Source organism: Sebastes umbrosus, chromosome 16 (assembly GCF_015220745.1).
Source record: "Sebastes umbrosus isolate fSebUmb1 chromosome 16, fSebUmb1.pri, whole genome shotgun sequence".
Classification (NCBI taxonomy): domain Eukaryota; kingdom Metazoa; phylum Chordata; class Actinopteri; order Perciformes; family Sebastidae; genus Sebastes; species Sebastes umbrosus.
In genome coordinates, this window is record NC_051284.1 from 25713486 (window position 1) to 25726890 (window position 13405).

General features: G+C 37.3%; 1 protein-coding gene across 1 annotated transcript in view; it reads left to right on the forward strand.

Annotated features, from left to right (window-relative positions):
• The window catches only part of sos2 (son of sevenless homolog 2 (Drosophila)), a 43973-nt gene that overhangs the window by 8173 nt on the left and 22395 nt on the right, over positions 1-13405 (forward strand). The window contains 4 exon segments of the mRNA XM_037746273.1: positions 9060-9185; positions 9369-9500; positions 10274-10438; positions 10548-10754. Coding sequence (XP_037602201.1) covers positions 9060-9185; positions 9369-9500; positions 10274-10438; positions 10548-10754 — 630 coding nt within the window.

The window sequence follows — 13405 nt, forward strand, 5'->3', positions numbered from 1 at the left end:
CATTGTCTAGATGATGTGACGAGGGCTAGCTAAATGTCAGGGGTGTGTGTGTTTGTGTGTGGTTGTGGTTGTGAATTTTTATTTCCTTGTTGTGCACATTTGTGTTTGTCATCAGTGTTTCTGTTGGTGTGTGTCCAACGGATTACCTTCTGTTTATGTCTCTTTGTCTTTGTGTGTTTCTTGTATGTCTGGCACCATGCGTGCACTTGTGTGTGTGTATTAATGTGTGTATGTATTAATGTGTGTGTGTGCCTGTTGTCTGAGAGTTGATCTCTGGCCTGTGGTTCCCCAGACAGTCTGGTTGTAATGGCAGATGATGTCATGGCATGAATCACAAACAGTGACACATGCTCGGGTATAATAACAAGCCCCACCCCCACCTCTCCACTACACACACACAAACACACACACACACACACACACACACACACACACACAGAAGCCACATTACCTGCAACCTGAGCCTGATGCAGCCCCGTATACACAGCCAGGAGAATAATCAATTGAATTAGAAATGTTAACCCTGTATTAACACCGCCCGGCCTCTATTATTACCTCCAACTTTTCTGTTCTTTTGCCGCCAGCACACACAACAACACCTGATCCCTCTTCTCTGTGTATGTGTGTGTGTGTGTGTGTTACAGTTGAGACGTGCATGATTTTTTTTTTTTTTACTACAGTGCAAGCTGAGTAAAAAGGTGACCTGCATCTCTTCATATACATGAAGTTGCAACACAGGATCTGAACTACTTTTTCATATCTTGTGTGCAGCTCCTTGCTATATTAACAGATTTGTGTCAGTTTCCACAACTAATACTTTTGATGATGTCGCACTTTCGGGGTAATAAAATCTTCTTTTGAGGTAAAACGTCCGTGGTTCGGAGATTTGGAGAAATGCTGCGTGGACTTTTTCCATTTGAACGATCAGATTTTTTCCCCTTAACTTTCACTTGTGAGCTACACAGTGTGCTCCATTGTTTTCTGTCAGATCTCATTATTTCAGCGTGCTGAGGCAGAGCATGTTACAGTGTTATGTTTAAGATACCGTGTGAATATACAGTATGTAACTAACCTACTTATAGTCATGTAATATTTGTTATTTCATGACCCAGGTCTCTATAGACATCTTGATGAGATGATGACACCAGTTTCAAAAAAGGGTTTTAAAAACACTAATATCCTTTTTTATAGATGGATAGATGGTGTAATGCCACTGGTCTGTTCTTTAACTAAAGTACTGTGATATTGAATAAGTTTTGTTCTGTGTGGTCTGCGTTTTGCTCTTTTGCTTCAAATGGAGACACTTACTTATAGGGCTGTATTTAAATATTTTATCATCAGTTAACCTACTGATTTTCTTTTCAGTTATTCATTTTATTTTTTTGTCTATAAAATGTCAGAAAAATGTTTTTAAAAATGATGATGTCTTCAAATGGCTTTTTTTGCCTGATCATCAATAAAAAACTAAATTAATTAAATTTACAATTATATAAAACAGAACAAAGCATCAAATTAAAGCTCTAGCAATCGGTTGATTATTTGATTAGTCGATTGGCAACTATTTTGATAATCAATTAACAGTTATTTAGTTATTTTTTAAACAAAGACACTAATCATTCTCTGTTTCCCGCTTCTTTCTGTTTCTTCTTCTCTATAATACAAACTGAATATCTTTGGTTTGGTTTTGGGCCGTTAGTCTGACAAAACTAGACATCACCTTGCTCTGGGTAATGTGATAGACATTTGTTACTATTTTCTGACATTTTATAGACTAAACGATTAATCAGTTAAAGAGAAAATATGTTTTGGTTTGTTTTATTCATTTATTTGACAGAGACGATACATATCTAGGCATTATTACAGTTAAATAAAATAATACAACCAATGGGATGTATATAGGACTTATATATCAATGGTTAGGCTTAAAAACACTTAATACAACTTTGAAATACAAGCATAGAGCAACAACATAAAACCAATACAAACAAATCTGCAGATTAATCGATAATGGAATAATTAGAGCTGCCTCCTCTTAGTCGATTAGTCGACTAATCTGTCGTTTTGGTCTAACACTTCTTAAGTCAATTAGTCGTTTTTTTATGCTTTTTCATGCAGAATTACTTATTTTCCGAGAAACTTATGAGCACATCTCTGGTAAACACAGTTTAAAGTGGTGCTTTTGTTTGATTCTTGTGGAGAAACTTTGTCGATTAAATCAGCTAATCGATTAGTAGACAAAATCGTATGAGTGTTAGTCAACTAAGAATTTCTTTGGTCAAGGACTGCCCTAGTTCTTAATCTTCTATGAAAGGAAACTAAATATTATTCATAACTAAATGTTATATGTTTTATACACTAAACAATGAATTGAGAAAATAATCAACCAGATTAATCAATACTGAAGTAATTAGTTGCAGCCTTAATTGTCATAGAAGATTTTATCCATTATCAAGTTGCAGCCCGATATCAGATCCTCACATTTAAGAAGCTCTAACTAAACATGACTTTAACGATTTAAACAATATCAAAATTGTTATCAGCAAATCAATTAATTAGCTAATTGTTCAGCACTAGTTTAATGATGCTGCAGTCCTGCTGATGGTGCAGACTCTGCAGAGCTATCGGTCCATTTTTTAAGGAAAGCCCTGTGTGTAATTTCACTGACAATGGCATTTAGTGCATTCATGGATCAGTTTTCTGCTCCTTGTGTGGTCTATTTGCCCTTCAGCTATAAATGTATGTCACTGTAAGACTCTGAGGTTAAACGTCACCCAGTCGTATTTTTTCCTGGTAGTTTCTGTTGTCTGTGAATCCTGGTTTTCCCTCTCCTGTCTCTGGCTCTGCTCCAGTCGGTGTGTAGTATAAGGCTGCTGCTGCTGCTGCCTCCTCGTACACGCTCATCAATACCTCTCAGTCTGCCGCTATGATCTGCTCTCCCCCGGGGGCTTTGCTCGGTGTGGGTAGAGAACAAGGCAGGACGGGGGTGGATGGAGGGATGGAGGGATGGAGGGATGGAGGAGGGAAAGGGAGAGTGAGCTAGCGAGCGCTGGGACTTCCTGTACGTTAGCCTTTCCCTTCTTAATGGAGCTGACCCATGAAACTGAACACCTTAACATGGCACAGGAGGAAGCCAACATATGATCGAGATACGCTTCATTTTAATGTCTCTGCCTACATGTAGTGGGAAGTTAGTAAACCTGCAACTATGTATTATATATTTATTATTGAGTCATCTCGAGACTTTTTATATTAATTGATCAGTTGTTTCATCTATTTAAATTAAACAATTTCCCAGAGCCCAAGCTGACATCTTCAAATTGTCTGATAAACAGTCAAAAAACTCAAAGATACTAAATTCGCAGTTTAGGTTGCAGTGACACTATATACCATGAGACAATAAACATATATACAAATCAGGAATGGGTAATGATTTTTTTTAAATTTTCAAATAGTCATTAAGTTAAAAAAAAATTAACTGGCACGTTCAGGGGGTGGGCGATCATTGAAGAATGGTCGAATAGTTCCCAGTAAATATTGCTGAATATCGAAGAATATTTGTGCTTGAAATGCCCATCCCTAACACAAAAATAGAAATGTATCTACTATGAGAGATTTACGGCTGCAAATAACAATTACTTTCATTATCGATTTATGTGCCTATTATTTTTCTTGATTAATAGATTGTTTTTTGTGTAAAATGTCAGAAAAGAGTGAAAAATGCAACATTCAGTTCACCATCATATTTAAAAGAGAAAAAGCAGCAAATCTTCATATTTGAGAAGCAAGAACCAGAAAATATTTGGCTTTTTTTTTTTACTTGAAAATTGATCAAAACGATTATTCAATGATCAAAATAGTTGCTGATGTCTTTTCTGTCGATCACTAAATCAATTAATTGACGTGTGGTTTCAGGTAACTATCCCTTTAACATCTCTGGGAGTATTATAGACCACTGTGGGCAGTGTTACAAATCAATAATCAGGACTACTTAATGGCAATATTTTATTTTTATTTGATTTTTGCATCAATGTGATGAGGTGCTCTGATTGTCAGGTATTTAATTTGCCAAAAATATACATTTCATATAGTTATTTATTCATTAACAACTTCTCAATTGATTGTCCAGGTAATTTTACTATGTGATGATACAGTATATATTTATATTGTAATATAAAATGACCTTTATTGTAATCACAGTTGAAACAAGTTAATTATTCAGTCTGTTGATTGGCAGAAATTTTGGCAGAAGATTTGATCCGTGTTTACATTTATATATGACGTAATATTGGCAAAACACCACATTTGAGTGAGTATTTGTTTTTTTTTGCTTGAGAAATGACAAACAATTAGTAGATTATCAAAGTTAGATTTTCTGTTGATTGACTAATTGATTGCTTAATCATTTCAGCACTAGTCCATCTACTTTCCACCTGAAAAAAAGCTCATGTTGCTGTGTGTAATAGGTGATAATTTTGACATTTACAATAACTTCTTTGTTGAATCTGTTATCTTGAGCATCTTTCAGTTGGTGCGTATTCACAGTAACGAGGGAGGATGCTTTGAATTCACCTGCCGTCGTGCTTCTGCCATAGAAATGTTTTTTTTCCTTCCATGAGAAACAAAAAAAGTGTCTCTGAGGTTTTGAGTGCTTTTCAAATTCAGGAGTTCCCCCCCCGCTATTTTTCCACTCACTTGCTTTCACTTTGCATGCGCTCACTTCAGTGTCCGCTGCCAACAACTATATTAGACCATGTAGCATCCATCACCCATTAGGATCAAGTTTCAGTGATACTGTAAATACTCTGAGCCGCAGTCATACCTGCACATGACCCCGCTCTGCTTTCAGTCCTCAATTTAGACGTCGTCATCGAGCACAACTGACAGATTCACTGGGAGCGTGATATGAGACTAGATATCGTCTTGTATTTTGGATATCGTAATATTGTGATATGGCACAAGTGTTGTCTTTTCCTGGTTTTAAAGGCTGCATTCCAGTAAAGTGATATCATTTTCTAAACTTACCAGACTGTTCTCACTGTTCTATTGTTTGTCTTTACCCACTTAGTTATTATATCCACAATACTGATGATTATTTATCAAAAATGTCATTGTGTAAATATTTTATAAAAGCACCAATAATCAATCGTCACAATATCGATATGAGGTATTTGGTCAAAAATATCGTGATATTTTGTTTTTTTCCATAACGCCAGCCATACTTGCATCTTAAGGAGTAATTTCAAACCAGAGATTAAGTCAGTACAATTCATTATTAAATGCTTTCCATAAACGTGTTTGTTCACTAACAAATTTACTAATTAATGATTATTTTATTATCATTTAGTCTGATTATTTTCTTGATTAATCATTTGATCTAGAAAATGGTGACAAATGCCCATTACAATTTCCAGTCCAAAATTATTTTTTTTTAAATATCTTGTTATGTTCAATCAACAGCCCAAAACCCAAATATATTCAGTTTATTATCGTGTAAGACGAAAAAAACTATAATATATTTACATTTGAGAAGCTGGAACTACTAACTTTTTGTCATTTTTACAAAAAGAAAGATTTAAGTGATTGTCAAATTTAAAAAAAAAAAAAAAAAAAAGAATTAAATGATAACGTGATTGTCAACATTTTTGATGATTAATCCAAATCCAGAAGCTATTCAGTTTATTTGTATAGAAAACTAGGGAATATTGGCATTTGAGAAGCTGAACTAGTGAATATTGGGCATTTTTGTTTAAAAATGTGTCTTAAACAATCAGAAATGATCAAACTTGTTGCAGATTAATATTCTATTAATTGACAAATTATTTCAGCTCTATAAGCAGGAAAAAAAATACAGACTGTCTTGTGTTGTAGTACAACAACACTAGGGCTTAATAGTTGACTATAAAATAAACTATAAAATATTTACATTTGAGAATCTGGAACTACTGAATTTTTGTCACTTTTACAAAAAATAAAGAATTAAATAATTAATTGTTGTTGACTTAATCCAAATCCCAAAGATGTTCAGTTTATTAATATAGACAACTAAGAAATCCAGGAAATATCTGAATTTGGGAATTTTTTTGTTTGTTTATTAAATTGTTGTATATTAAGTTTCTATTAATTGACTAATTGTTTCAGCTCTATAAGCATACGGACTGTCTTGTGTTATAGTGCAACAATGTGATCCAACAGCTCATTTTGGTGATCTCATATCAGTGTTACAGTTGCATGTGAATTCACTTTCTATTATGTTTTTATTCAAATGACATCCAGATTTGTGTATTTTTGTTTCTCCGCGTCTCATCCTGACATTGTTGGAGATAGACGACACTTGTTGGATGTGGGCCCCTCAGAAACGGGCCAACTATTCTGTGAATGGAGTCAGGGGAAACCCCCGTAGTTTCAGTGTGGTGACTCACAGCTCCTGGTGTCCTGTGGAATTTGGTCAAGTGCCTATTTGCGGTCGAGAGGATATATCTCATAACCTACTTCTGCTTTGATATATAATTTTTTCCAACTAGAGTTTATACTTGTGGCTTATTTATAACTGTTAGGTCTTGTGAGTGTGCATCAAAACAGAAATGACGTACAGAAACGTAAACGAGGCCAGAGCTGGGGGTTTCACATTTTCCAGCTCCTCTTGTTTTAAGAAGCATCTGAATGTACTTAATGAATCATAATTTGAATCTAAAACAGATCTAAGAAAACAAAAGGGTCTTTTAATAATCCCCTTAAGTGAGAATTTCACCTTCAAATTCAACTCAAACTTGAGACAGAGGGGACATCCTGCTGCATCTCTGTTAAGTCAGAGCACAAGAATGCATGAAGCTCGTTCTGGCGTTGACCTTTTAACTCTCCTCTCTCACATTCCTTAATCCGGGGGCAACGTTTTGTCATCATAATGCCCTACTTTACTATACGCCAGGGTAATTCCATCACTAGCATGTGAACAGGCCTGGCTTTTGTGAGTGGAGAGTAAATGTTAGGCTGTCTTTCTGTCCACCTCTCTCCTCTCGGTCTCTCCCACAGCCTTTTTTTTTTCTCCCCCTCTAAGTCTGCTTTGGGTGCTATAATAGTATCTCAACTGACAGCATTCCTGCAAGAGGGCACGGCCCAAATGACGACAACTTTTGGGAGGTTGGATGTTGGAGTGTGGTTGGAAGGGGGTGTTGGTCTCCTCTCATTTGTAGACCTGATGAAGCCACACCTTCTCTGCTGTCTAGCACCTGAAACCACACCTTCTGTCAGGCTAGTTCCTCCCTCAGGAGTCCCACTACTGAGCAAGCCTGGATGACTTAATAAATCAGCAGAAGAGACCTTTTTAAATGCATCCTTTTTTATCAAGATTATATTTGTTGACAGATTTTTTGTTTTGAAGTGTCTTGCAGCTTCATTTGAGGCTGAATAAGTGCCTTGATGGAGACTATATTCATATGTTTTGTGCTGCCAGATTCTGATGGATTTGTGTGCTTTGGCCCAAAGTGACAGATCTTGTATGCTTCATGTTACTGCAGAACAAGCATTTCATATGTTTCATATGTTTTCAATTGGTTTCCTGCATTCCAGGCAGCCATTTTTACTCATTCTTTTCAGTGCAGTAAAAAAAAGAAATGAACATTCATACTTGAAACTTGCTTGAGAATGGTAATAATCCTTCACAGTGAACATTTAGTTTGCTTCAAATTAATACGTTATGTTTCATTTAGGGCTGTCAAAGTTAACGTGATAATAACGCATTAACACAACTTGAGGGTCAGTTTTAAAGCTAGGGTGAAGGCACTGGCACCATATGAAGGAATCCATTGGTACCAACCATCTCATATTAGCTTATCGTGAAGGAGGTTAAATAACGCTCCAAACTTGTGCTACATTTTGGTGAGGAAAAACTGTCATGAACATTTTCAAAGGGGTCCCTTGACCTCTGACCTCAAGATATGTGAATGAAAATGGGTTCTATGGGTACCCACGAGTCTCCCCTTTACAGACATGCCCACTTTATGATAATCACATGCAGTTTGGGGCAAGTCAGCACACTGACACACTGACAGCTGTTGCTGCCTGTTGGGCTGCAGTTTGCAATGTTATGATTTGAGCATATTTTATATGCTAAATGCAGTACCTGTGAGGGTTTCTGGACAATATTTGTCATTGTTTTGTGTTAATTGATTTTTAATAAAAAGTATATACATACATTTGCATAAAGCAGCATATTTATCCACTCCCTTGTTGATAACAGTATTACATTTTGAACAGATAAAAAATATGCTAACTATGGACAATCATGCGATTAATCGCAATTAAGTATTTTAATCGATTGACAGCCCTAACTTTTTTTTAAATTTGATGTAATGTAATGTTGGCAGAGACAGTTTTAAGGACTCTGCCTTGTTGGTGCATTCAAGGACATTTCACTGTGCCCTCAAAAAGGTTGCTGTTTTATAGCCAGCTTTCGTATGTCTGATCTGTCTTTAAAGCAGCAAAGAGGATGTGTCATTTAAATGCCCCCCTACTGTAGTAACTTTTACCAAGTAACATTAATGTAAAAGTGTTCACTGTGATGAATTGCTCAAATCAAGCACATTTCATGCCTCTGCAAGTTGATTTTCACGCTGTTAGGAAAGAAATGGAAACCAACATATTAATGGTATACTTTGGAAAAGGACCAGCTGTAATGAAAGTTGTGTGTAATTTATAGTTAATGGGCTGAAACATGCAAAAAAAGAAAACATCAATATGACCCTTTAAGATCAAGAGAAAGTGTTTGTCATCAATCAGTCATTGTCTGTACTTGCTGTCATGACGTCAATAAATGTGACCTGAGCCTGGTTGAGGTGCATCATACCAGGTGTTACGGTCTGTTTCACATATTACGCAGTTTCAGTTGACATCATGTGAACGCTGCAGAAGAAAGTGTTTTTACTTCTCTTAGAGAAGCTGATGAAAACCAAAATCAAACCCCTTAAAACTTCTACCAGTTTGAAGTTACAGGATGGTCTTTCAACCATCTTGCTGTGTCTGTGATCTCATCTCCTCTTATACGTCTGTCTGTTAACGTTCAGGTACAGAAGCAGGTCCACCCGAACCTCTTGGCGAAGGAGGACGCCCTGCAGCACATCGAGGAGCTGATCCTCCAGCTGCTCAACATGCTGTGTGTGGCCCAGCCTCGCTCCGTGACGGACGTAGAGGTATCTACACAGCATCTAAATATAAATTCATAACATGTTGTAAATTAACAAAACAAAGTTAGGAAACGCGTGCTACTGCACCACAGCAGCATTCCACATAACTAATTGAATATGTGCGGCTCTCAATCATCTTATTGCTTCCAGTTTTATCAAGTGTTAACAGAGTAATTTCCCTTTTTCCAGGAACGTGTCCAGAAAACCTTTCCCCACCCGATAGATAAGTGGGCGATTGCAGACGCCCAGTCAGCTATTGAGAAACGCAAGAGGAGGAACCCCTTACTGCTCCCCGTGGACAAGATACACCCACTGCTCAAGGTAAAGACCCCAGCAGTCTCTCCATCAATCACATGAAGCTTTACACTCCCCAAATTATGCTTTTTTTTATAGCAAGATTGGAAAAATAAACGTTTAAGATTGTCATTTAGTCTTCCCGAAGTATTTAGGTTGATAGGAATGTAAGGAAAGGAATTCACATAATCTGGATGGTAGCAGTGTTCACGCTCTCATAAGACGTAGTCAACTCTGACGCAAGTGCCAGAAAGTAACGGCAGTTCTTAGGAAATATAAAAAAAATTAATGCAGGTTCAGACAGACACAAAGGGCGCTTTCACACCTAACCTGTTTGGTTTGGTTAAAACAAACTCAGGTTTGTTTGCCTGATTAGTACGGTTCATTTGGGCTGGTGTGAAAGCAGGATTTTATGATGGCAGATATGTGATTTTTAGCATCATTTGAAAACTTAAACTACAAATACATCCATCTGCTGATCGTGAACTCTGTTCAGGAAGCGATCTGTATTTAAGGCCGTGTATAAAAGCACATCAGCGTGCTGTGGGTATTTCCCCTAATTAATAAGTCAAAAGCTGTTAAAACTGCTGTGCTTGTATCCGACTCCGTGTACTTTGACAGTTTAACTCCATTAAACTCCCCTCAGCAACTTATTATTATTTGGTCCGCTTTAATTTGTGCACTGTGAACCAAAAGTCAATTTCACTCTGATTCGGACTAATTATAGTAATTTAGAATCATTTTGAACTGCTGTTTAACTTATAATTATATGTTTTTATTCTGCTTCTTTTTTTCAACAGGAGGTTTTGGGCTATAAAGTGGACTACCATGTTTCCCTGTACATCGTGGCTGTGCTTGAATACATATCAGCAGACATACTGAAACTGGCGGGCAACTATGTCGGCAACATTCGGCACTATGAAATCAGCCAGCAGGACATCAAGGTGTCCATGTGTGCAGACAAGGTGAGAATTTGTCAGGAAAGAAAAAGGCTGACAGGCAGAGCACAGCACCCAGAAACATCATGAAGGACAACTGTTTTGACTCTGATCGTTTTACGCTGTTTGTTCCCAGGTGTTGATGGACATGTTTGACCAGGAGGAGGACATCGGCTTGATGTCTCAGTACACAGAGGAGCCGTCGTCCTCTGGGGAGCTCACGTACGACGACCTGGTGAGGCTTGAAATCGCAGAAGAGCGGCAGTACCTGCGAGAGCTCGACCTCATCATCAAAGTGTTCCGCCAGCACTTCCTGTCCAACCCCAAAATCTTCACGCCTCAGGTGAGGAACACTTGCACAGCTAATTAAAAAGCTGTCAAGATTGCATTTCACGATGTGACTTTGATCAAAGAAGGAATCATTTTATAATACCTGAAATACAGAGTAAACTCTTATCCTTACCATCCTATTTTCACACATTTTTTCCATGTTTCAACAACTACTAAAACCACTAGTTGGCACAGTGGACAGTCGTCGACTACATGTAGATGGATTTACAGAAGTTGGTTTGTTAAACACAAATTCCAGAGTATATTTACACCGTTTCTATACATTCATTGATATAATTCATGATGTGGTGCCACGTCAACCCTGTGCATAATTTGGCCTTATTTATGAATATTTGACCAGCACATTGTCACGGTAGGAGCCCAATTACTTTTCTTTAATACACTATTCCATGGCTACAATCACGACAGGCCAAGGTATGTTGTCCCCGCTTTAAGTCGGGCTGAACAATGCCCCTTATATGTCATGGACTGAAGCAGTATTAGTAATAGTTTTTTATTAATAAATAATAAAATGGGTCTACCTGCCAGCACATACAGAGGCGGTTGCTAAAACGGTGGTTGCTATGCATATTCTTTTTTCAGCACCACAGGCTAGCGTTATATTGATTTCATTATTTGGGTCTTTATTTACATTATTGTATGTTGTCATTTATTGTGCAACCACTGAAAAACTGTCCAGCATCAGAAAAACACATTAGTCTAAGGTTTTTTTCTCAGACGTGGAGTGATACTGAAAGTGCAAAGGAATTAGACGTCATAGCAGTGGTATGTGGGTATTATATCACGGCTATGAACCAATCAGATTAACTGATTTGAAGCAGAGGTAGGCCTTTAGTGTGAAACAACCACAGTGCTAGCAACGTTAGCTAACAAAAGCTTGACTTGTCATACTGTGAAGTTTATCTTAAAAATATATATTTTTCAGCATCTTTTATTGGGAATACCGTTTGAAACATATTGTGGATAAAATGGTTTGTCATCACTTCTTTGAAAAAGCTTAAAAAAGGAGAGCAAATCAGAAAACAACAGTGAACCTTTTACTTGTTACAGCAGCTCAATGCTGTTTATAAGATACGTGTATCACAAGACCAATACTACATAAGAAACTCTGGATGTTGCGTATTAATCAAGTGTTAAATAATGCTCCAAAATGTTAGTATTAGATTAAAACTAGATAAAAAAAAATCATTAACCTCTTGTAAGTGAACTCACCAACGAATTTATTCACCTAAAGGTGCCGGATACTAATGAAACGTACTCCAGCTCTTGTGCTGAATACAGTAGCTGCTGCCAGCTCTCTCCAGCTTATAAACAACAAGTCAAGTTTCCAACCAACTGTAAACCTAATTACAAAGCAATTTCAGCGAAATCCAACGTAAGAACATTTAAAGATTACAGCTGAAACTCTGTAATCGGCTAACTGGTAATCAGCATCAGGAAGCACTTTGAAAACAGATTTTACAGCGTTTGTGTTGATTTGTGTTATTAAACCTGAAGAAGAGACAGTCTGACACTAGTTTTTCCTCTTTGAATATTGCTTTGATATGACTGAAACTTCCTCCACACCGCAAAGACAGAACAAAGGCCAAATTATTCTCACATTATCTGAGATTAAAGACGTTTGTCTTTTTCTGATGGATGACCAGACAGTCGGAGCAATCATCCTGAATGCAGAAGGTCACATACTCGAGTCCTTGAACAGCCAATATGTCCACGCCTGATAAAACAGCTCCAACTATTTAGTATCATCTCGCGAGGCACCACCCATCCTCTCTGACCCCGTCCAGTAAATAGACCTTCATATCTGTCTCAGCGGCTTAACCAAAGAAACAAATTGCTAATTACATCGTGTCTAATATGGCAATTAAGTGCTCTGAATTCTCTAGAAAAGAAAAGGAAAGAAGGAGTTGAACAGCGGGTCTCTGGGTTGAGAAGAAGTGAACGGAAAGTTGAGTTTAATGGGTCGCTGTGGCTTTGCATATTTTGGGTTGGGTAATTTGTGGTATCATTTGGGTGAGGAGGATAAACCTTTGTGAGGCCCAGAGGAATGCAGAACATGTAATTATGTTGAGACAGGAACAACATCTGCAGCCCTTCGCCAAAATAACCTCAATTATGTCTGTTGAAACGCAGCGTAATCTGAAATTACTCGGGAGATGTCAAGAAAGTGTTACGGTCAAATAATGACAGGACCGAACTTCTATTCAGACTCTAGCAGTCGATAATCACTCGCTGCTATTTTTGGGTTCTCGTCTGCTTGACTAATTTCCTCGGGCAAATTGAGCCTGTTGTTGTTTAGAGCTCATTCTCACCACTATTTTTTTTGTTTTGCGTTTGTTTATCTAAGGGAGGTAGGGCCCTGCTACACCCTGCTACACAATCCTATGGTTAAACACCTTCAGTGTGTTGACATGCACTTTAGTAACCTGGTTATTGTCGGTTTCCTGTGGTAAGATAATTTCTTAAACGTCATTTAAAGAAAAAAAACGGTAGCACTTTACATTACAGCTCAATAATAACATGGTAATAGTTTGATAATAAAGAGGTAATACCATTTAATTACCAAAGTTATAAGCAGATAATAACTTGGTATTAACAATGGGTATATTTGGGTAATATTAGACTGAGATATATGAGAGTAAT